Source organism: Oncorhynchus gorbuscha, linkage group LG22, assembly GCF_021184085.1.
Source record: "Oncorhynchus gorbuscha isolate QuinsamMale2020 ecotype Even-year linkage group LG22, OgorEven_v1.0, whole genome shotgun sequence".
NCBI lineage: Eukaryota > Metazoa > Chordata > Actinopteri > Salmoniformes > Salmonidae > Oncorhynchus > Oncorhynchus gorbuscha.
In genome coordinates this window covers 2,931,877-2,958,546 of record NC_060194.1, presented here as the reverse complement: position 1 = coordinate 2,958,546, position 26,670 = coordinate 2,931,877, and the positions used below count along the sequence as shown (strand labels likewise).

General features: G+C 41.6%; 1 protein-coding gene across 2 annotated transcripts in view; it reads left to right on the top strand.

Moving 5' to 3' along the window:
* Positions 1-26,670, top strand: part of adcy8 (adenylate cyclase 8 (brain)) — a 254,215-nt gene that overhangs the window by 105,112 nt on the left and 122,433 nt on the right. For both annotated transcript variants that reach the window (XM_046321942.1, XM_046321943.1), the window contains exon 3: positions 17,695-17,825. In XM_046321942.1, the coding sequence (XP_046177898.1) occupies positions 17,695-17,825 (131 nt within the window). The remainder of the gene's footprint in view (positions 1-17,694; positions 17,826-26,670) is intronic.

Here is a 26,670-nt window from a genome sequence, read left to right as displayed (position 1 = left end):
CAATCTGCCTGGCTGGTCTGTCCTGGTGGAAGTAGTGCTGCCAATCTGCCTGGCTGGTCTGTCTGCCAATCTGCCAATCTGCAATCTGCCTGGCTGGTCTGTCCTGGTGGAAGTAGTGCTGCCAATCTGCCTGGCTGGTCTGTCCTGGTGGAAGTAGTGCTGCCAATCTGCCTGGCTGGTCTGTCCTGGTGGAAGTAGTGCTGCCAATCTGCCTGGCTGGTCTGTCCTGGTGGAAGCCAATCTGCCTGGCTGCTGCCAATCTGCCTGGCTGGTCTGTCCTGGTGGAATCTGCCTGGCTGGTCTGTAGTGCTGCCAATCTGCCTGGCTGGTCTGTCCTGGTGGAAGTAGTGCTGCCAATCTGCCTGGCTGGTCTGTCCTGGTGGAAGTAGTGCTGCCAATCTGCCTGGCTGGTGCCAATCTGCCTGGCTGGTCTGTCCTGGTGGAAGTAGTGCTGCCAATCTGCCTGGCTGGTCTGTCCTGGTGGAAGTAGTGCTGCCAATCTGCCTGGCTGGTCTGTCCTGGTGGAAGTAGTGCTGCCAATCTGCCTGGCTGGTCTGTCCTGGTGGAAGTAGTGCTGCCAATCTGCCTGGCTGGTCTGTCCTGGTGGAAGTAGTGCTGCCAATCTGCCTGGCTGGTCTGTCCTGGTGGAAGTAGTGCTGCCAATCTGCCTGGTGGCTGGTCTGTCCTGGTAGAAGTAGTGCTGCCAATCTGCCTGGCTGGTCTGTCCTGGTGGAAGTAGTGCTGCCAATCTGCCTGGCCTCAGACTGATAGTGAAAAGGAAAAACGCTTGCTGGCGTACATTAGAGTATGGTTCTGGTAGCACTCAGGATCAGCTGTTGATCTCAGCTGTTGATCTCTCTTTTAAAATAAAAAATAAATAAAAAATAAAATAAAAATCGCACAAAAATAACAAATAGAAGTCATAATGAATGCGTCATGAAATCAACTCAATTGTATTCCTCCTTTGGCTCTGTGCAAGTCAACCAAGTCAAGGAGACCAATTTCTTGTCATTATTTTCAGACAGCAAAATGTTTGTGGCCAACAAAAAGTCCCATGCTTCATTGTGGGCTGTGACTTCCTATTCCAGACGCATTGACCTTTTTGGGCAGATCAAATGATGAAGACAGCATGCAATATGTGACCAAACGGCTCAAATCGATGTTATGTAGCAAAATTGGAAATTCTGTTTTTTTATATTGGATTAAAGTAGAGACTCAGAGCTAGAAAATTGTATATCATACACTACAGTTGAGGAACAATGGTAAAGTAATTCTGCTTTGAAAGTTGATAAACTAGCTAACCAACCATAATCTGCCTGTAAACAATTGTTGGAAAAAATGACTTGTCATGCACAAAGTAGATGTCCTAACCAAATTTCCAAAACTATAGTTCGTTAACACGAAATTTGTGGAATGGTTGAAAAATTAGTTGTAATGACTGCAACCTAAATGTATGTAAACTTCCCAATTCAACTGTAGCTAGACCATCTTACCCGCATACATCATGGTTGGACGCTTCTCCCTGTCACGGATGCCATGGTTGCCCTTAGTTTGAAGATGTAATCCGGGGACCGGTGTTCTCTGTCTCCTATCATACTCTAATTCCACGGATTTCAAAACTCAGTCCTCCATAAAGTGGAGAGCAATATATATATTTTTTAAACTGCGTTAAACAGGATTACCTAGACATACTAACCAGCTCAAATAGACAGAAGTGTGCTATATGGCAGACCAATCCGAACTTCTCTCGGCATGTCCAGCCCAGTCACGGCTAGCAGGAAGTTTGCAGTATTTCTGTGGCTAAACCAACTAGGCTCGTCATTTTAAGATTGTTATTCATATTTACAGATGGCATACAAGTTTCAGAAGGTCTTTCTGCAAAAACAATTGAGTAAAATAAAATAGATGAGACAATCTAGATAAAAAATACATACAAAAAATAATATCAAATATATTTTTTATATCTAAAATAAAATATAAAAAGATAAATACATTTGTGCAAGCATCCTTACTTGGGTGGATGCCAACCAGTGTCTAAATAGCATAGGAAGTTCAAAGATACAAGTCTATGACATCCTTCATTGCATGCATGTAGAGAGGTACAAGAAACCCATGCTAGCTTTGGGTTAACTCACCCATTCAAGGATGCTTGCTGTGCCTCTCGAACTGATATGGACCTCAAAATGTGGAAGGGGATGGAAATCTTCACCTGATCCCTGGTTGTGGAATGGGCACCGATCCACAGGTAGCACATGAAGGTTTGTCAGATGTATTAAACTGACTTCATTAGAGATGGAAGCATGCTTGACAATGATGTCATCCTCGCAAATCACTTGATGTGGGTCAGGCGTTTCTGTGGATGGAGGTGCGTCTGTGGATGGAGGTGCAGAAGACTCGTATAAAAGGATGGAGTCATGCACTGTCTCTTTCACACTGATGACCTGTAGTCTATCAGTGTGCAGCTGTGGATGGAGAGATCCAACCATTCTGTTTTAACACATAGAAAAGGTAGATGCACATTTAAATGTATACATGGCTAAAGGATTAGAATGATAAACACGCACACAAAGTGCAGGAATGTATTCTTTGTTCGAGCTACTGTCCCAAGAATCTTCAAACTCGTCAGACTCATCAGAATCTTCATTCACCTGTGAATCCTTTGAGGGACTCCAGGTCTCATCAGCACCAGCAATCGCAAATAAGACAGAATAATAATATAATGGCAAATTGTAAATACAAACGACAAAAGTAAGAACGCTAGCACATCACAAATACTAAGAACAATCTTACACACTATTCATTAGGTCATTGACCTATGGTCTCTTCAGAGATACTCATATTTATCAGACTAAATAGAAGTGATAGAACATAACAGAAAAAGTACATTCACTGAATAACATCTGTACAACATTGGCAATAGACATAGGGTGATAATGTCTGGGAATAGTTAACGGGGGGGAAAACGTGTGTAGCCTGTTTTCACCTTTTGTTACCTTCATGGTGCTCCCATCTAGCTCAACCACTCCAGGCTCCTCCAGAAAAAGACAGTTGTTTATACTCTAATCATATTGTATCTTCATTACTGGTAAACATGTTGAATACTAGAGAGAGAGAGAGACATGACAGTACAAGAGAGATACACTCCCACATAAGCTACTCAAAGAAGGCAGGCACAAAGACAGGGACATAACACAGAAACCAAACATGAATGATGCACACACAAGAAAATGCACACTACTCAATAGCCATCATTGAAAGGAATAGGAACAGGGTGTCTAGCTAATCCTATTGAAATGAAGCATGTGTTCTCACCCATCTGACAGCATGGATGCCACTCCAATGCTTGATAAAGCAGGCAGAGGGAACACTTCCCTTAGAGCGGATTGTGTTGGGGCCTTTCCATAACTAGAAGTGGAGATATTACATTTTGCGCATGTCCCATTATTATATCTGGCTAGCTAGCTAGGTTTTGTGAATACTAGCTAGCTACTTCACAAAACCTACCTAGTGATCTTGCTTGTTAACTCTCCACCAAGTATACAATGTTAGCTAGCTAACTAACATGTTTTCAGTAATGTTCTGTAATAACGCTAGTCACTTGGAAGTCTCAAAAAGGCGACGCATGTATTGCCGAGCACCATTACAGCTGCTAACGTTACAGTAGAGCACCATTACAGCTGCTAACGTTACAGTAGAGCACCATTACAGTTTTATCACTCTAACAGAGAAATGCACATGAGACGCTAGCTAGCCGCCAACGCAAGATAATACAAAAAAACGTAACTGTAACGGCAGATTTCTTCGTCTGAAGAGGTGTAGCAAGGATCAGACTAATACGCAGCGTGGTAAGTGCCCATGTTTTAATAGAAAAGACTGAACACTATGAAATACAAAAACAATAAAGTGAATATAAACTAACCAAAACAGTCACATGTGGCACTGACACAGGAAACAAACACCCACAAACCAACAGTGAAACCCAGGCTACCTAAATATGGTTCTCAATGATAGACAGCTGCCTCTGATTGAGAACCACACTGGCCAAACAACACAGAAATACAAAAACATAGAATATTAACATAGAATGCCCACACTAGTCACACCCTTGACTAATCAAAATAGAGAATAAAAGCCTCTCTATGGCCAGGGCGTGACACCTATATTTTATTGTAGATGTAGTGTCTTAATAATGTTCTGTTTTATATTTAGTTTCATATGTAATGTAGCTGCCCTTGAAGCTGCCCTCTTTTCAATTGATACATTTTCAAGAACATAACTATAGAAGATACAAAAATGCTATGCTAATAAAAATAAAAGTGTACACACTCCCAGGAATGTCCTACATGATGGATCATTAGCTTCCCTGCATAAAATGTACAGGAGACATGACAAGAATGCTGATCCAATCTCCAAACACAGAAGTGAAATATGTAAGATAAGGGCCAAGTTACTAGCCAACACTGATCTAATGTCATAGGTGAGCACACCACAAACCACAAAAATGTAAAAAAGAAAATATACAGACAATTTACAATTTACAGTATTTGGAACACCCTCTTCACAAGATTGTGCTGTTGTTCCCAAACCCAAATAGTTTCTTTCTGCTGTAAAGCTCTTTTACCGTCCTCTACTTGTAGGCTGGGGGGTTTGTTGCAAATAACTGCCGGTCTCACATTAATTGACCGTTAATTAACATAAACACATTTAGCATCTCGTGGCTTCCTACAAGCCACTGATGCAGACCTTTGGAACATCTACATTTTAAAAAGTCTAATAAATCCATGTGATATAGCCCACACCGTCACAATGAATCCATGATTTATTTTAGACAGGTCTAAAGAAACATGATGTAAAGAAAAGTGAATCTATTTCAGAATAGCTTTGACTTGTCCTTATGTTAGGCCTGATCTAGCTATTCCATATAGCAGTGGACTACACTTGTTCATTTAGCAGCTTAGAATTTGTGGCATTATTTTATAGTATGAATAATCGAATTGAACATAGCTGAATAAAATAGAAAGGATATTTAAAAAACTAAAACTAAAAAACAAACTCGTAAAAAATAGATTAAATCAAGAATAGACTCATAGGTGACAATATTAGCCTATCACCTGAATCAAATTCAATTAATTGGCCTATGATATTAGTTAGATATATTTCTTTCATCTCTATTGAACAACAACAAAACATCTGGAAATTCTGGTGTCCTATTTTGACAGTAAAATATAGCAACTGTAGTCTAATTATCAACCCAAAATGTATGTCAATCACTGGTTAAGGTTGCACCTCAAAATATGTTGAGTCATGCATTCCTGATTGGATGAAACCACTTATTTATTGAGTACCTCAGTCCTCTATTTATTACTATGAATAACTTAATACGATGAATACTGGGTCCGACCACATCATGCAAACTGTAAAAGTTAGTGGCACCAGTGAGATCTTGGGACGATGTTAGTCTGGAGCACTGTGTGAATTAACACTTCGGGTAAGAGTTGATTCAGAGCAACACATACGACAGGCACTATTGCCTATGTCGTTGGCATTGCTTTTATAACATATACGGCTACAGATGTAGTGGGGGTTTTACACATTGTTTTAAAACATGAGCTGGTTAAAAAAAAAGATGAAGACCATGTCTCACCAGTCACTGGTACAGAAATAGTTGAGAAATGCTGTATTGTACGTGTGGGTGTGTTTTTTTTGTTGTCAATGTTTATATGACCCCCTTACAAATAGGCACATTTTTACCAGATTCTTTCCTGCATACAACTTTTATACTTACCTGGCGCATGCCGGCATGCCGGGGACGAGTGGTTGTGGTGGTCTTAAGATGAATGCACTAACTTGAAATATATAAGAGTGTCTGCTAAATGAGTCAAATTTAAACTGGAGACCATTCAGACTGTCGGATAGGAGCCAAAGATAATTAGTCCATTGGAGAACAGTCAAGATAGAGAGAGAACCAGAGACAGGTAAGTCCACTGAAACCATTAAGGATAGAGATAGAGCCAGAACCAGAGACAGGGAAGACCCATGATAATATTGTCTGGATTCTAGACAAGCAGGAAATGAGAACCAGATAAACAGGGAACTATAACCAGGCAGGCTGGGAAACCAGAGGCTGAGACTGGAGAGTGCAGATAGATTAATCTGGAACGATTAGAGAGCTGTTGATAACTACGAACTTGGAACGCAATCAATTATAGTTCAGTACTTAAATTGTGACAGGGTCATACTAGAAAACTAGAATGTATGCTTCCCTACTCTGTTAGCCCCTACCTACATAGAATACAGCACACACAATGGGAGTAGTAGCTCTCTAATGATCCATGTCTACACACCCACTGTGTAAAAGCAGTTACCAAGATACATGCACACACAATGGGAGTAGTAGCTCTCTAATGATCCATGTCTACACACCCACTGTGTAAAAGCAGTTACCAAGATACATGCACACACAATGGGAGTAGTAGCTCTCTAATGATCCATGTCTACACACCCACACAGTTACCACAATGGGAGTAGTAGCTCTCTAATGATCCATGTCTACACACCCACTGTGTAAAAGCAGTTACCAAGATACATGCACACACAATGGGAGTAGTAGCTCTCTAATGATCCATGTCTACACACCCACTGTGTAAAAGCAGTTACCAAGATACATGCACACACAATGGGAGTAGTAGCTCTCTAATGATCCATGTCTACACACCCACTGTGTAAAAGCAGTTACCAAGATACATGCACACACAATGGGAGTAGTAGCTCTCTAATGATCCATGTCTACACACCCACTGTGTAAAAGCAGTTACCAAGATACATGCACACACAATGGGAGTAGTAGCTCTCTAATGATCCATGTCTACACACCCACTGTGTAAAAGCAGTACATACACAATGGGAGTAAGCTCTCTAATGATCCATGTCTACACACCCACTGTGTAAAAGCAGTTACCAAGATACATGCACACACAATGGGAGTAGTAGCTCTCTAATGATCCATGTCTACACACCCACTGTGTAAAAGCAGTTACCAAGATACATGCACACACAATGGGAGTAGTAGCTCTCTAATGATCCATGTCTACACACCCACTGTGTAAAAGCAGTTACCAAGATACATGCACACACAATGGGAGTAGTAGCTCTCTAATGATCCATGTCTACACACCCACTGTGTAAAAGCAGTTACCAAGATACATGCACACACAATGGGAGTAGTAGCTCTCTAATGATCCATGTCTACACACCCACTGTGTAAAAGCAGTTACCAAGATACATGCACACACAATGGGAGTAGTAGCTCTCTAATGATCCATGTCTACACACCCACTGTGTAAAAGCAGTTACCAAGATACATGCACACACAATGGGAGTAGTAGCTCTCTAATGAATGATCCATGTCAAGATACACCCACTGTGTAAAAGCAGTTACCAAGATACATGCACACACAATGGGAGTAGTAGCTCTCTAATGATCCATGTCTACACACCCACTGTGTAAAAGCAGTTACCAAGATACATGCACACACAATGGGAGTAGTAGCTCTCTAATGATCCATGTCTACACACCCACTGTGTAAAAGCAGTTACCAAGATACATGCACACACACTCGCTCACATTATGCATAAACACACACACGCGTATACACACATATTCCGATGATTGTTTACTGTACAGAGAGTGGATCTATCATTGCTTGGTCAGAGATAGCCGCAGAAAGCTTTTAAGGCATAGTATTTCCTGGAACTACGCTGCCAAAGATAAACCACTGGATCTTTTAATGGAGCAAAACAAAGGCATCCTTGGAAGCAGCCACAGATAATGTGAACAAATAAGTGTCTCATCTGTGTGAATGTAATCTTAAGGACACTAGCAAGCAGTGTGCATGTCCTGTCCACCTGACCATCTCTACGTTTTCAGTCATCCATTTCCTGTGTTTGAGGGGTGCAAAATCCATTTGTCACTTAAATCTCGCTGGACTGATTGGTTTAATTTTACTCTGGCGACTCTTTCCCACTCTTGCTTGTGACATTCATTTTTACCATTAACATAGCAACCACGGAAAGCAAATCAAATCAAATGTATGTGTAGACTTTACAGTGAAATGCTTACTTATGAGCCCGTTTACAACAATGCAGAGTTAAAAAGTAAGAAATGTGCAAATGAAAACAAAGTAACAGACAATTGGGGTGTCTTTTGATTCGTGACCCACCATAAGAGTTGAGTGGTAAGCACACAACAAAAAAATATGAAAATGCACAAGAAATGTCAACCCGCTACCCACCTGGACCTTTGCCGTGACCCACAGTTTCAGAACCACTGGTCTAGACAGCTAGGCATTTTAGCAATGAACCATTGCTAATGTTTGGTCCACTGCATCTGCATTGTAACCAATGCTCCAGGGTTTGGGGGCAGGGGTTGGGTTGGAGAAGTAAGCTCCGTGTGCGCTCTAGTGGACATCATCTCTAATTTTGCCACTAAAAGCCAAGTCACCATCCCCCTCTCTCTCTCTCTCTCTACTTGCACTCTAACTATAGCAACCTCCCTCTCACTCTCTGTCTGTCTCTCTCCCACTTCCACTGTCTCATCCACCACAGCCATCTTTCCTTACTTCCTCTCCCTCACAGTTCCTCTCCCTCTGTCTCTACTTGTCTTCTCTACAGTCTAAAGGGGTTATCATGAATTTGACAGTAATTTACAGGCAGCTCAGTGGCAAGTTAACCTCCTGTAATATGCAGTACCCGTCAAAAGTTTGGACACACCTACTCATTCAAGTTTTTTTATTTTATGTTTTATTTTATTTTACTTTGTAGAATAATAGTGAAGGCATCAACACTATGAAATAACGCATATATGGAATCATGTAGTAATCAAAATATATTTTGAGATTGTTCAAAGTTGCCACCCTTTGCCTTGATGACAGCTTTGCACACTCTTGGCAATCTCTCAACCAGCTTTGCATGGAATGATTTTCCAACAGTCTTAAAGGAGTTCCCACATATGCTGAGCACTTGTTGGCCTCTTTTCGTCCACTCTGTGGTCCAACTCATCCCAAACCATCTCAACTGGGTTGAGGTCGGGTGATTGTGGAGGCCAGGCCATGTGATGCAGCACTCCATCACTATCCTTCTTGGCCAAATGGCCCTTACACAGCCTGGAGGTGTGTTTTGGGTCATTGTCCTGTTGGAAAACAAATGATAGTCCCACTAAGCGCAAACCAGATGGGATGGCGTATCGCTGTAGAATGCTGTAGTAGCCATGCTGGTTAAGTGTGCCTTGAATTCGAAATAAATCACAGACAGTGTCACCAGCAAAGCACCCCCACACTTCCTCCTCCACATGGAGATCATCCGTTCACCTACTCTGCGTCTCACAAAGACACAGCGGTTGGAACCAACAATTGCAAATTTGGACTCATCAGACCAAAGGACAGATTTCCACCGATCTAATGTACATTGCTCGAGTTTCTTGGCCCAGGCAAGTCTCTTCTTCTTATTGGTGTCTTTTAGTAGTGGTTTCTTTGCAGCAATTAGATCATGCAGTCTCCATTGAACAGTTGATGTTGAGATGTGTCTGTTACTTGAACACTGTGAAGCATTTATGTGTGTCACGCCTGCTCCCGACCCCCATCCCTGGTGCTTCTCGTCTCCCATCGTCTATCCTTACAATTTGGGCTGCAATTTCCGAGGCCGGTAACTATAATGCACTTGCCCTCTGCGACAGAGGTAACTCTGGGTCTTCCTTTCCTGTGGTGGTCCTCATGAGAGCCAGTTTCATCATAGCACTTGATGGTTTTGCGACTGTACTTTAAGATTTATTTGAGCAGTTCTTGCCATAATATGGACTTGGTCTTTTACCAAATAGGGCTATCTTCTATATACCACCCCTACCTTGTCACAATACAACTAATTGGCTCAAATACATTAAGAAGGAAAGAAATTCCCCAAATTAACTTTTAACAAGGCATGTATGTATCAAAGCAAGTACCGTAAAATGTACTGTATTATACTGAAAACAAAAAAAAGCTACCATAATCAGAATGAATGAATTAAATTAATTGAGGAGAGGGGTTTGTATTTCACAGTATTTTACTGTAATTGAAATGCAAGCATCTTTGCTGCTAGGTAAGGTGTTCACATATTACAGCAAAAAAATGTTTACCTTTATTTAACTAGGCAAGTAAGTTAAGAACAAATTCTTTTTGGATCAGTGGGTTAACTGCCTGTTCAGGAGTAGAATGACAGATTTGTACCTTGTCAGCTCGGGGATTTGAACTTGCAACCTTTCGGTTACTAGTCCAATGCTCTAACCACTAGGCTACCCTTCCGCCCCAGGGTGCTCCAAAGAGGAGTTGCGAATAAAGTGAGTGACCATTGAACAAGTTGGAGAAGCTGAACTCCTAGGAGTAACATTGGATGGTCAGTTATCATGGTCAAGTCACATTGACAAAGTTGATGGGGAGAGGCATGTATGTTATAAAAATATGTTCTGAGTTTTTTTTCACACAAAGATCAACTGTACTAGTTGTTCAGGTTTGATTTGGTCCCATCTTACTTACTGTCATACTGTGATATGATCAGGTGGTGCAAAGAAAGACCTAGAAAAGCTGCAGCTGGCTGAAAACAGAGCAGCACACCTTTCCCTGAACTGCACACACAGAACTAACAACAACATGCATGCCTGTCTTTCATGGTTGAGGGTTGATGAGAAATTGACTTCTTCTCTTGTAGTCTTTTTAAGAAACATTTGTGTGTTGAAAATGCCTAACCACTTGTATAATCTATTTATATCTTCCCTATTAAAAAAAAACATACATTCGCCACCAAACCACTATGGGTTTCTTCACGGTACCCAAACCAAAAACAGACTTAATGCGTTACTCATTTATGTATAGAGCCAAAAACAGATAAACAACATATTGTATCACAGTGCCGATAAAGATCTAATTTAACTGTGCTGTATTTAAGAATATGTATATCGGAAAAGTTTAATTTGAAAAACATGTACATGTTTTGGAATAGCCTAGTCAAAGCCCAGACCTCAATCCAATTGAAAATCTGTGGTATGACTTAAAGATTGCTGTATACCGGCGGGAACCCATCCAACTTGATGGAGCAGTTTTGCCTCGGAAGAATAGACAATATTCCCAGTGGCTAGATGTGCCGAGCTTATAGAGACATGCTGCAAAAGGTGGCTCTACAAAGTATTGATTTGGGGGGGGGGTGAATAGTTATGCACGCTCAAGTTTTCAGCTTTTTTTTGTCTTATTTCTTTTTTGTTTCACAATTATGACAATCACAATTAATAATGTTGCATCTTCAAAGTGGTCGGCATGTTGTGTAAATCAAATGAGGCAAACCCCCCCAAAACTATTTTAATTCCAGGTTGTAAGGCAACAAAATAGGAAAATGCCAAAGGGGGTGAATACTTTCGCAAGTCACTGCACATGGGCAGTAGCTAATGGGGATCCTAATCAATTAAACAAAACCATAGCTCTCTTTTCCATAGCATCTCCCCTCCTCTCGTTCTCCCATCTCTCCGCCTCTCTGCAGGTGCTCTCTGTGTTGAGAGCTCTTTGCGACTACAGTAAAACACTCAGGCCGTGTCAGCAGTTTATGGCAACGCAAGTGGAGACTGAGTTTTAGCTCCTTTACTGGAAACACTAAGACTGTATCAGTAGAGTTTATGGCAATTCAAGTGGATACTGAGTTTTAGAGAAAGGGACTCGGTCATCACGATGAGAGGAATACTTAATGGTTTAATATTGTGCTGCGTTTTTGTCTTTCAATAGCCTTGTGTTATAGTTCATCAAATGTGACACAGGTGCACTGAAAAGAATATGCCGTAATTTCCGTCTCATACTTCAAAGGAAGCATGGGGGAATTGGTGGAACGTGGAGAGAGTTGAAACAAATGTCAAGGTCACAGAGGATCATTATCTCACCTTACCAAAATATGATAGGCACACTTATTGACCAATCATAGTGCTGTTTTGTGTTATAATGACATTGATTGGCTGGCTAAATGGAAGGCAGGACCCATGCAACATGATGTTTACATCCCCAGGTTGGTACCTAGCCATTTGCAACATGGTGGACTCCCAGGAAGTCGCTTCTTCTCAGGTAAGAGCTAGATAGCTAATTCCACCTAATGCTATTTCAGTAGGTTTTTGATGATCTCATTATTTAAAGATTTGCCACTGGATACCTGTAATGGTACACTCAGTCATTTCCAATTCAGCTATAAACCGTTTTCTGATGTGATGTCCTTCCTTTGGATCTCATCACTCAATTATCTAGCAATTGTCTACCATATACCTACTGTCACACATTGTATTCATCCTTGCTATGGTACTATCATCTGGCTTGCTATATTAGCCAGCTCTAGATACTAGTGCAAAATGTCTATTTTTATATTATCTATAAAGGTTTTAAAAAGTCCATAAATTAGGTAGCTTGCTAGCTCGGTTGGAAACTCCTAGGGAAGAGCTAGCTAATCTGGTTTTCTAGCTAACTAACTCCCACCATTAGCTGAGTACATTAATATAGCTAATGATAGGTTTCTAGAAAATAAACAATATATTTGCTAGTTATATTTTAGAGGTTTAAGCACATAATTCTCAGACAGAATTTTAGCAGATGCTCTTATCTTAGATGCGACTTACAGGAGCAATTAGGGTTAAATGCTTTGCTCAAGTGAACATCAGATTTTTCACCTGGTCGGTTCAGGGATTTGACCAAGCAAACTTCTGGTTACTGGCCCAGCGCTCTTAGCCGCTATGCTACCTTACCGCCCTAGATAGAAAAACAGGTAACTGCCATACCAATGGAAAAGCTTGAGGAAATTATGGAAAGCAGGTGATTCTACACAGGTGTGGTTACCTAAGCAATTAACCTGTCTAGGACTGGGGTTCCGCTCGTTCCGCTGTTGACGAGCGGAACCCCTCGTCAACAGCCAATGAAATTGCAGGGCGACAAATAGAAATCAAAAGAAATCTCATAAATCAAATTTCTCAAACATACAAGTATTAGGCACTATTTTAAAGATACAATTCTCGTTAATCCAGCCACAGTGTCTGATTAAAAAAATGCTTTACAGCGAAAGCTCCACAAATGATTATGTTAGGTCACCACCAACTCACAGAAAAACCCAGCCATTTTTCCAGCCAAAGAGAGGAGTCACAAAAAGCACAAATAGAGATAAAATAAATCACTAACCTTTGATGATCTTCATCAGATGACACTCATAGGACTTCATGTTACACAATACATATATGTTTTGTTCAGTAAAGTTCATATTTGTATCCAAAAATCATATTTTACATTGGCGTTTTATGTTCAGTAGTTCCAAAACATGCAGTGATATTGCAGAGATCCGCATGAATTTACAGAAATAGTCATTATAAATGTTGATGAAAATACATCCATGATACATTGATATATAGATACACTTCTCCTTAATGCAACCGCTGTGTCAGATTTTTTTTTTACTTTACGGAAAAAGCATAATCTGAGTATGGCGCTTCTGTAGCTCAGTTGGTAGAGCATGGCGCTTGTAACACCAGGGTAGTGGGTTCGATTGCTGGGACCACCCATACGTAGAATGTATGCACACATGACTGTAAGTTGCTTTGGATAAAAGCGTCTGCTAAATGGCATATATTATATATTATTATATTATATCCCAAAACAGCCAAAAGAAATATCCGCCATGTTGCGCAGTCAACATCAGTCATAAATAGCATTATAAATATTAACTTACCTTTGATGATCTTCATCAGAATGCACTCCCAGGAATCGCAGTTCCACAATAAATGTTTGTTTTGTTTGATAATGTCCATCATATATGTCCAAATAGCTTCTTTTGTTAGGGCGTTTGGTAAACAAATCCAAAAGCGCGTTTAGGTCCAGTCGGACGAAAAGTTCAAAAAGTTATATTACAAGTCGAAGAAACTTGTCAAACTAAGTATAGAATCAATCTTTAGGATGTTTTTATCATGAATGTTCAATAATGTTCCAACCGGAGAATTCCATTGTCTGTAGAAAAGCAATGGAACGAGAGATACCTCTCATGTGAAATGCGCGTGACTGAGAACGAGGCTGCAGGCAGACCCCTTAGTCAAACAGCTCTCATTCTAAAGACGGTTGGCATCTAGTGGAAAATAACCCATATCCCACTGTGAATTCGATAGGGGCTGAGTTCAAAAACTACAAACCTCAGATTTCCCACTTCCTGTTTGGATTTTTTCTCAGGTCTTTGCCTGCCATATGAGTTCTGTTATACTCACAGACATCTTTCAAACAGTTTTAGAAACTTCAGATTGTTTCCTATCCAATACTAATAATAATATGCATATATTAGCATCTGGGACTGAGTAGGAGGCAGTTCACTCTGGGCACGCTATTCATCCAAAAGTAAAAATGCTGCCCCCTATTCCAAAGAAGTTTTAACATCCCATCATGATTAGGGTCATGTACTAAAATTCTGGGCAGGCCATAGGATGACTCCCCATAGGATGACAATGTCCCAATCCACAGGGCACGGGTGCCTAAATAGTATGATGAACATGAACACAATGTAAACCATATGCCATGGCCGTCTCAGTCACCAGATCTCAACCCAATGTAACACTTATGGGGAGATTCTGGAACAGCGCTTTCCACCACCATCAACAAAACACCAAAGGATGGAATTTCTCATGTACGAATGGTGTCACATCCCTCCAATAGAGTTCAGACACTTCTAGAATCTATGCATCATTGAAGCTGTTCTGGCTCGTCGTGACCCAAGGCTCCATTAAGACACTTCATGTTTGTAAGTCGCTCTGGATAAGAGCGTCTGCTAAATGACTAAATGTAAATGTAAATGTAAATGTGTTTCCTTTACTTTTGCAATTACCTGTAGATCCACACATATTATTGTCTATATCATGCAGAATTGTCATCTCATTCTTACTTAGTGATTTTGTTCAATAATACAAACGTGGATGATTTCTGTCCCATGTAGATGCAAAAATCTGTTAACTTTCGCAAGGAAGAAAAAACGTGCACAGAGTTCCGTCCCCTGGGACTAGGTTTTCAAAAATCAAGTGACTTCCCAGAAATCTCGGTTGGAATATTCCCGGAATAAGCAGGAACTCTGGACTCCTACAACTATGACTTCTGGGGATTTTGGGGAAGTTACTGGATTTTTACTGAAGTTACTGAATGTCCTTGAGTTTCCCAGACCAGCCTGACCCAGACCATGAACATATTGGATTTAAGCTAGCTAGCTACTGTACCTAATTATCTTTTTTTTTATCATCTTTATAGATAATAGAAATATATTTGTTTTCCCCTCATCTAGAGCTGCTTATTATAGCAAGCCAGCATGTCATTGTAGATTTGCGAGCACACAGAAATCATACCTCGTAGCACAGCTTACAGCTGCTGCATTTTGAGAAAGCACAGGCAAGTATACCATGAACAGAGAGATGCTGTGCTCGACACTTCATTTCTTGCACTCAATTCCACTTTCGTAGCACGCAACATTGTTGTCTGAGCTCTTTGCTCTCTCTCAGCTCCTCAACATGATCCTCTGCACCCTCAAGACTTTTTATCTGAACTCTCGCCACCTGTGCTCAACATGCATTCGAATTGTGCGACGGAAATGACGCCATGAAAGAAGCACAATTTGCTACGGTCTGTAGCATACACATGCTTTTAGAATGGTGACACGTTCAATGAACCACCCGTTTATATTGTGTTGTAAATGAATTGATGCAAAGGCACAAAGAAGCATTGAAAGAGAGTGACTCTGTTAGAACTGATCTGTGACCCGCTAGCACCTCCCCTGTTAGGAGGGGTATAAGGCAACCTCATAGTTCCACACAAGAAAACTGTATTGCCATACACACAGGGAATAGATGTGGGAAGGATGTGGTTCTGTAATACAGGAGATAAACAGTAATGAATAGGCTGTACACAATTAGCATAGCATGAGCATGAATCCAATACAAGAGCACTGGTAAGGACTGTATAGATCAAGGGTAGACAAGCAGACATGTTTTATGTTTTTATTTAACTAGGCAATTATCATTAACTACAAACAGTAAATCGTAAACACACAATAACAACAACTCACTTTTGTACACACTCCATCCCACAGGTCCAAGTGAAGAGACACTGGCTTACACAGTCAGAACAGCTGTCAGGTGTCCTTTACCCCTAACAACTTTCCCCTTAGCAACCTATCAGGGCCCAGGTCACACAGGTCAGAGAGAGTTTGAGAGGCAGGTTTATGGTACCCCCTAGACTCTCAGGCTCTAGTGATGGAGGGTGGGGAGTGGAGTTCAGCTCAGGGCTGTGAGGTGCTGATAATAGTCACAGTCAGGGAATCCATAACAATCATTGTTATTTAGCTATTTTCTTAGGTCTGTAGCAGATAAATGCTTTTGGTTATGCTTTCTAAGAAGCATTCATTCATGAATTAATTTATGAATTTTATAAAATCACATACACATACTTAGCAGTTATTGCGGGTGTAGCGAAATGCTAGTGTTCCTAGTTTAGTTTAGTTTATTTTATTTTTACAGGGACAGTGCACATTAATCAACGTTTCAGTAAAAGTGCCGGTTTTAGCCAGCCGGCTAATTTTCAACCGCAGTCCCTAGCCCCAACACTGCAGTAGTATCTAACAATTCACAACAATAAAAGTAAAATAATAATATATCAATATTAAGATGAGCAACGTCGGAGTGGCATTGACTAAAATACAGTAGAATAGAATACAGTATATACATATGAGATGAGAAAAGCAGTATGTAACGTGGCCAGTGATTCCATGTATATGTATATGGGGCAGCAGCCTCTAAGGTGCAGGGTTGTGTAGCCGGGTGGTAGCCAGCTAGCGATGGCTATTTAACAGTCTGATGGCCTTAAGATGGAAGCTGTTTTTCAGTCTCTCAGTCCCAACTTTGATGCACCTGTATTGACCTCGCCTTTTGGAAGATAGCGGGGTGAATAGGCCGCGGCTCCGGTGGTTGATGTGCTTGATTATATTTTTGGCCTTCCTATGACATCGGTTGCTGTAGGTGTCCTGGAGGGCAGAGCCCTGTGGTTGCAGGCTGTGCAGTTTCCATACCAGGCAGGCATATCAATTGGTCATCTGTAAACGTTTCTGAGGGTCTTAGGGGCCAAGCCAAATGTATTCAGCCACCTTAGGTTGAAGAGGCACTGTTGCACTTTTTTCACCAGATCGTCCGTGATGTGTGCGCCGAGGAACTTGAAGTTTTCCACCTTCTCCACTGCCGTCCCGTCGATGTGGATAGGGTTGTGTTCCCTCTGCTGTTTCCTGAAGTTCACGATGAGCTACTTCAATGTTTTGATGGCACCACTCCGCCAGGGCCCTCACCTCCTCCCTGTAGGCTCATCATTGGTGGTAATCAGGCCTACTACTGTTGTGTTGGAGGCGTGCATAGCCACGCAGTTGTGGGTGAACAGGGAGTGCAGGAGGGTGCTGATTACGCACATGTAAAGAAACACTGTATAGCCTAAAACCATGGTTAAAACTATCATTTTAACATCATGGATGGTCTGTCCCTGCATCTGTAGCTCTGTTATTTTTTTATTTTTTTGAGTGGTTACATTTCTCCCCCGGGTATGCCCAAAAAGCTACGAATATTTACCAGGATGCTCCTTTTCTTTGCAGGAAAGGCTGGTGTTGTCCGTTTTACCCCGGTTTGTGGTATTGGAGATGATCAACGACATGACAAATGTGGATGACGAGCACCTCCAGCACCAGTTTCACAGAATCTATATCCATCGCTATGAGAATGTCAGGTAAGGCTGTGGCTATTCTGGCTTAAATTGGTGCTTTTCAACATTATGGGAATAGGTCAGTTTTGGGCTGCACCACTACCACATATCTACACTACAAAATCCATGTGTACGTGCGTATGTTATCGTGTGTGTGTGTGTTTGCATGTGTCTGTGCCTATGTTTGTGTTGCTTCACAGTCTCTGCGGTTCCATAAGGGGTATTTTTATCTGTTTTTTAAATCAAATGTTATGGCTTGCATCAGTTACTTGATGTGGAATAGAGTTCCATGTAGTCATGGACCTATATAGTACTGTGTGCCTCCCATAGTTTGTTCTGGACTTGGGGACGGTGAAGAGACCTCTTTTGGCATGTCTTGTGGGGTACGCAGGGGTGTCCGATTTGTGTGCCAGTAGTTAAAAATAGCTCTCTGTGTACATCAAAGGGCCAGCCGTGCTGCCCTGTTCTGAGCCAGTCCCTTTTTGTGGTACGTGACCACTTGACTAAACAGTAGTCCAGGTGTGACAAATCTAGGGCCTGCAGGACCTGCCTTGTTGATAGTGTTAAGATGGTAGAAACTAGGGCCTGTAGGACCTGCCTTGTTGTTAGTGTTAAGAAGGTAGAAACTAGGGCCTGTAGGTCCTGCCTAGTTGATAGTGTTAAGAAGGTAGAAACTAGGGCCTGTAGGACCTGTCTTGTTGATAGTGTTAAGAAGGTAGAAGCCAGGGCCTGTAGGACCTGCCTTGTTGATAGTGTTAAGAAGGTAGAAACTAGGGCCTGTAAGACCTGCCTTGTTAATAGTGTTAAGAAGATACCGTAGCTCTTTATTATGGACATACTTCTCACCATCTTATCTACTGTTGTATCAATATGTTTTGACCATGACAGTTTACAATCCAGAGTTACTCCAGCAATTTAGTATTGCTAAATTTCCACATTATTTATTTCAGGGTTTAGTGAAAGATTTTTCCCAAAAACAATGCATTTCGTTTTTTAAATATTTAGTACTAATTTATTCCTTGTCACCCATTCTGAAACCAACTACAACTCTTTGTTAAATGTTGCAGGCATTTCAATCGCTGTAGTAGCTGACATGTATAGTGTTGAGTCATCCTCATACATAGACACACTGGTGTTACTAAAAGCCAGTGGCATGTCATCAGTAAGGGGCCTAGACAGCTGCCATGGGGAATTCCTAATTGGCAGCTAACAGGTCAATACTACCCTGTGGGCCCTGGTCAAAAGTACTGCACTACATAGGGTATAAGGGTGCCATTTGGGATATACAGTTGAAGTCAGAAGTTTTACATACACCTTAGCCAAATACATTTTTCAGAAGTTTACATATATTCAATTAGTATTTGCATTGCCTTTAAATGGTTTAACTTGTGTCAAATGTTTTGGGTAGCCTTCCACAAGCTTCCCACAATAAGTTGAGTGAATTTTGGCCCATTCCTCCTGACAGAGCTTGTGTCACTGAGTCAGGTTTGTAGGCCTCCTTGCTCGCACACACTTTTTCAGTTCTGCCCACACATTTTATGTATGATTGAGGTCAAGGCCTTGTGATGACCACTCCAATACCTTGTTGTCCTTAAGCCATTTTGCCACAACTTTGGAAGTATTCTTGGGGTCATTGTCCATTTGAAAGACCCATTTGCGACCAAGCTTTAACTTCCTGACTGATGTCTTGACATGTTGCTTCAATTTTCCATCATCATGATGCCATCTATTTTGTGAAGTGCACCAGTGCCTGCTGCAGCAAAGCACCGCACAATATGATGCTACCACTCCAATGCTTCACGGTTGGGATGATGTTCTTCGGCTTGCAAAACTCCCCTTTTTCCTCCAAACATAACGATGGTCATTATGGCCAAACAATTATATTTTTGTGTCATCAAACTAGGGGACATTTCTCCCAAAATTATGATCTTTGTCCCCATGTGCAGTTGCAAACCGTAGTTTGGCTTCTTTGTGGCGGTTTTGGAGCAGTGTCCTCTTCCTTGCTGAGCGGCCTGTCAGGTTATGTCGATTTAGGATTCATTTTAATGTGGATATAGATGCTTTTGTACCTGTTTCCTCCAGCATCTTCACAAGGTCCTTTGCTGTTGTTTTGGGATTGATTTGCACTTTTCGCACCACAGTATGTTCATCTCTAGGAGATAGAATGCATCTCCTTCCTGAGAGGTATGATGGCTGCGTGGTCCCATGGTGTGTACAGATGAACGTGGTACCTTCAGGCATTTGGAAATTGCTCCCAAGGATGAACCAGACTTGTGGAGGGCTACAATTGTTTTTCTGAGGTCTTGGCTAATTCTTTTGATTTTCCTATGATGTCAAGCAAAGAGGCACTGAGTTTGAAGGTAGGCCTTGGAATACATCCACAGGTACACCTCCAATTGACTCAAATTATGTTGATTAGCCTATCAGAACCTTCTAAAGCCATGACATACCTTTCTGGAATTTTCCAAGCTGTTTAAAGGCACAGTTAACTTAGTGTATGTAAACTTCTGACACAGTGAAATATTCTGTCTGTAAACAATTGTTGGAAAATTACTTGTGTCATGCACAAAGTAGATGTCCTAACTGACTTGCCAAGTCTATAGTTTGTTAACAAGAAATTTGTGGAATGGATGAAAAACTTCCAACTTCAACTGTAGACTAGGACAGCCATTGTTCATCCTGAAAGTGTAGGACTGTGATGTCAAATGAATATCAGGCGAGAGGCCTATTTGGATCAAACTTAATTTCTTCCACATTAATTTCATTCACATTTGTTATTACGACGCCCCCGCATTGCCCAACAATGCATCTCCTCTAGACGAACTAAATTCTGCACGCTTCGATAATAACAACACCGTACCATGCATGAGGGCCCTAAACGACCCAGAGGACTGGGTGATCTCGCTCTCTGAGATCAACATGCTGCTGGGCTGGACGATATTCCATGGTGCATTCTCAGAGCATGCGCATATCAGATGGCAGGCATATTCACAGCAATTGTCAAACTGTCTTTGTCTGTAATCCCCAAGTGTTTAAAGATTACTTCCATCAATCCTGTTCCCAAGAACTCTAATTCTTTATTTTGTAAACTGCCCCTAGAGATCCATAGACAACGCAATTTTAATTGCACCCACCTAGATAAGAGGAATACTTGGTGAGAATTATGTTCATTGACTACAGCTCAGCATTCAACACCATCATCACCAAGCTTAGGATCCAGGCACTGAACACCTCCTTCTGCAACTGGATCCTGGACTTCATGACAAGCCGAACCCAGGTAGTGAGGTTAGGACAACACCTCCTCCACCCCGCTGATACTCAACACAGGGGCCCCACAGGGGTCTGTGCTTAGTCTCCTCCTGTACTCCTTGTTCACCCAAGACTGCGTGGCCACGCATGGCTCCAACACCATCATCAAATTTGCTGACAGCACAGCGGTGGTAGACCTGATCACCGGCGACGATGAGACAGCCTACGGGGAGGAGGTCAGCGACAGTGCCTTTTCCCCCTCAGGAGGCTGAAAAGGTTTGGTATAGGCCCTCAAATCCTCAAAAAGTTATACAGATGCACTATTGAGACCATTTTGACTGTCTGCATCACTGCTTGGTATGGCAACAGCAGTGTCCTCGATCGCATGGCACTACGGAGGGTGATACTAACAGCCTAGTACATCACTGGGCCCGAGCTCCCTGACATCCATGAACTATATCAGGCGGTGTGAAAGGAAAGCCTCTGGCCACCCATAGACTGTTCTCTCTGCTTCCTCACAACAAGAGATACTGGTGCATCAAGTCTGACACCAACAGTTTCCTCAACATATTCTATCCCCAAGCCATACAACTGTTAAATAGCTACATGGACTATCTGAGTAGACTCTTGTACATTATTTTTTTACTGTGTCTATGCACACGCACACGACTCTACTCTCTCACTCACACACACTGACACAGAAAAACATGCACACACATTTATACTGACTCCACACACATGCACACATACAGTCATAATTTATGCTGCTGCTACTCTGTTTATCATAAACTCAGAAAAAAGAAAGAAATGTCCTCTCACTGTCAACTGCGTTTACTTTCAGCAAACTTAACGTGTAAATATTTGTATGAACATAACATTTGACTAACAGAAATTGAATAATGTGTCCCTGAACAAAGGGGGGTCAAAATCAAAAGTAACAGTCAGTATCTGGTGTGGCCACCAGTTGCATTAAGTACGGCAGTGCATCTCCTCCTCATGGACTGCACCAGATTTGCCAGCTCTTGCTGTGAGATGTTACCCAACTCTTCCACCAAGGCACCTGCAATTTCCCTGACATTTCTGGGGGGGAATGGCCCTAGCGTTCAACCCTCTGATCCAACAGGTCCCAGATGTGCTCAATGGGATTGAGATCCGGGCTCTTTGCTGGCCATGGCAGAACACTGACATTCCTGTCTTGCAGGAAATCACACACAGAATGAGCAGTTTAGCTGGTGGCATTGTCATGCTGGAGGGTCATGTCAGGATAAGCCTGCAGGAAGGGTACCACATGAGGGAGGAGGATGTATTCCCTGTAACGCACAGAGTTGAGATTGCCTGCAATGACAACACGCTCAGTCTGATGATGCTGTGACACACAGCCCCAGACCATGACGGACCCTCCACCTTCAAATCCACCCTGATCCAGAGTACAGGCCTCGGTGTAACACTCATTCCTTCGACGATAAACACAAATCCGACCATCACCCCTGGTGAGACAAAACCGCGACTCATCAGTGAAGAGTACTTTTTGCCAGTCCTGTCTGGTCCAGCGAGGGTGTGTTTGTTTGTGCCCACAGGAGATGTTGTTGCCGGTGATGTTTAGAAACCTGCCTTACAACAGGCATACAAGCCCTCAGTCCAGCCTCTCTAAGCCTATTGTGGACAGTCTGAGCGTTCCTGGTGTAAGCTCGGGCAGTTGTTGTTGCCATCCTGTACCTGTCCCGCTGGTGTGATGTTCGAATTTACCCATCCCTGTACAGGTGTTGTTACACATGGTTTGCCACTGCGAGGACTATCAGCTGTCCGTCCTGTTTCCCTGTAGCGCTGTCTCACAGTACAGACATTGCAATTTATTTCCACATCTGCAGTCCTCATGCCTAAGGCACGTTCACGCAGATGAGTCAGAAGAAAGGCCACTTTAGTGTCCTAAGTGTTCATAACTGTGACCTTAATTGCCTACCGTCTGTAAGCTGTTAGTGTCTTAATGACCGTTCCACAGGTGCATGTTCATTATTTGTTTATGGTTCATTGAACAAGTATGGGAAACGGTGTTTAACCCCTTTACAATGAAGATCTGTGAAGTTATTTGGATTTTAACGAATTATCTTTGAATAACAGGGTCCTGATAAAGGGACGTTTCTTTTTTTGCTGAATTTATATCCTGATGCTTAGTCACCGTTCCCTTATACTGTACAAACAGTTCCTACAGAAAGTATTCAAACCCCTTGACTTATTCCACATTTTGTTGTGTTACAGCATGAATTCAAAATGGATGAAATATGTTTTCTCTCACCCATCTACACACAATACCCCATAATGACAAAGTGAAAACATGTTTTTAGAAATGCTTGCAATTGAATTGAAAATGAAATACATAAAATCTCATTTATATAGGAATACATGTTAAAGTTACCTCTTTCAGGGTAACTCTGTATGAGCTTTGCAAACCTGGATTGTACAATATATGCCCATGATTATTTTCAGAATTCTTCAAGTTCTGTCAATTGGTTGTTGATCATCGCTAGACAACCATTTTCAAGCCAAATTTTTTAAATTTAAGTCAAAACTGTAATTCGGTCACTCAGGAACATTCACTGTCTTCTTGGTAAGCAACTCCATTTTAGGTTATTGTCCTGCTGAAATGTGAATTAATATCCCAGTGTCTGGTGGAAAGCAGACAAACAGGTTTTCCAATAGGATTTTGCCTGTGCTTAGCGCCATTCAGTTGTTTTTTTATCCTGAAAAACTCCCCAGTTTACAAGATTACAAGCATATACCCATACCATTATGCAGCCACCACTATGCTTGAAAATATGGAGTGGTACTCAGTAATGTGTTGTATTGGATTTGTCCCAAAAATGACAATTTGTAGGTCAGTGACCAAAAAATCTGAATTTAATCCATTCTAAATACAGGCTGTACCTAGGGTTGCACATTTTGGGGAATATTCAGAGGTGGAAACTTCCCGTGGGAATTAACGGGAATTAATGAAAATATATGCAAATTAATATTAATACCATTTAAATGTAGATGTTTTTTTGTTGGATATCTTTACCATGGAAACAGAAACCTGTTACCTTATCATAAGTAGACATAATTGCAAATGAATAAATTATTCCAATAGAAATAAAAACAAACAATTTAGTTACAAAACAAACTTTAATTAAATGAGTTGACTCTTCACATTGATGTTTTCACTGAACAACAAAAGAAAGGGAATATTGAATGATTCCCATTGATCCATCGCATCTCCCAAAAACATTTTCAACATACATCTGTAAAATGATGTGTGTTTCCAAACAAGGACCAGTTGCGCTCTGAGGCGGGATGATTTTGTTGGGATTTGGGGGATGATGGAGGCAACAGGGGCAAGAGCCTCAGATCGACAAAGTCTCTTCAACCAGGTGGCTGATGAGATATTTTGACACAGCTGCCATATTGCATATTGCATCTCCATCCCAAAGCCCTTGCTTGGAAGTGTACATCGCCAGACTGCCAAGAACCTTGCCCTCATCCAGGCAAAGGTGGCGAGACACGATAGTGATGACACCATAGGCCTTGTTGATCTCTGCCACAGACAGGATGCTCTTGCCAGCATACTTGGGGTCCAAAATGTACGCTGCGGCGTATATGGGCTTCAGGCAGAAGTCTTCATGCTTTTTGATGTATTTCAGAACTGCGGGTTCCTCTGCTTGGAGCAACAGTGAAGTGGGCAGGGCAGTACGGATTTCTTACATCTGCAAGCAGAGTCTGAACATCAAACAGGATGGCATTGTCTCACTCAACCCGTGCAATGGCTACTGCTATAGGTTTCAGGAGTTTCAGGCTGCTTACCACTCTCTCCCGAAATACATCATCAAGGAGGATCCTCTTGATGGGGCTGTCCATATCGGCAGACTGTGATATGGCCATTTCTTGGAGAGACTCATTCCCCTCCATGAAACTGTCAAACATGATGACAACACCACCCCAACGAGTGTTGCTGGGCAGCTTCAATGTGGTGCTCTTATTCTTCTCACTTTGCTTGGTGAGGTAGATTTCTGCTATAACTTGATGAGCCTTCTCATACCTAACCATTTCCTTGGCTCTCTTGTAGAGTGTATCCATTGTTTTCAGTGCCATGATGTCCTTGAGGAGCAGTTTCAATGCATGAGCAGCACAGCCAATGGGTGTGAGGGTAGGACTTCTCCACTTTAGACCAAGCAGCCTTCATGTTTGCAGCATTGTCTGTCACCAGTGCAAATACCTTCTGTGGTCCAAGGCCATTGACTGCCTTCAGCTCATCTGCAATGTAGAGACCGGTGTGTCTGTTGTCCCTTGTGTCTGTGCTCTTGTAGAATACTGGTTGAGGGATGGAGATGATGTGGTTAATTATTCCTTGCCCATGAATATTCGACCACCCATCAGGGATGATTGCAATACAGTCTGCTTTCTCTACGATTTGCTTGACCTTCACTTGAACTCTAGCAAATGAGTAAATAAAACACGTCTCTGGTTGGAGGGGTATATGCTGGGTGAAGAACATTCAGAAATCTCTTACATTACACATTGCCTGTGGGCATCAGAGGTGAACCATTTCTCTGACTACGTTCCTTCTATTGAGTTCAAATAAACAGATGATTCCAGGAGGACCATGATCTGTTGCTATCGATAAGGTGTCTGATTCATCATTTTCAACTCGAATAGAAGCAGAGGGACTTTTGTCATCTGGCACTTGGCCAGATGATTCTGCATCTTTGTTTCATTCTTCACATATGATTTTGCACAGTATTTGCAAATGTACACAGCTTTTCCTTTTACATTAGCTGCAGTAAAATGTCTCCACACATCACATACTGCCCGTGGAATTTTCCTGTAAAGATTAGAATTTGTTTTGTAAAAAAACAAACAAATACAACTCCATGTACAGATAAATAGTTAAGCAGTTAGATTAAACAACCCCTTTGTAAGAAACTTTTTTTTAAATGAAACATGTATGGAAACTGGTGAATTCACACTCCTCAGTTAGAAGGCTCAAGCAAGCTAAAACCCACATGGTAGCAAAAACTAACTAGCATAAATGGTTAATAAGTTAAAAACGATTTAAACACACTTTGTTGTCGGCAACTATTTACTAGTTAACAAAAAATCATGTATGTCATATAAAATATATTCACCCCACCCAGTATTGTAGTCCTTGGCTCAGTAGTGTGGGCTCAATAGCATCTCATTAGTGTGCAAGATCTTGAGAATCAGCTGTATATGTGATGGAAAAGTGCACTGCACATGTGACGGAAGAATGCACTGTGCATGCAGAGGGTTGCAATTCTATTGAATTGGGGATAGTTTAACCAAAATATCCCACAAGACCTAGAATTGTAATATGTGAATCCCACAAAAAAATATTCACTGTTATAAGCTAACTTTTTGAACGAATTTAAGCAACATTACCAAATTCCCATGGAACATTTCTGGAAAAATTGCAACCCTAGCTGTAACAAAACAAAATGTGAAAAAAGTCAATGGGTGTGAGTGCTTTTTCTAATTCTATCATTCCGGGATCCCTGCACATTGTAAATATGGTATTGGAACTGAACTACTCTTACTTTCTCATGTACTTATTTCTTAATTTTATTTCTCG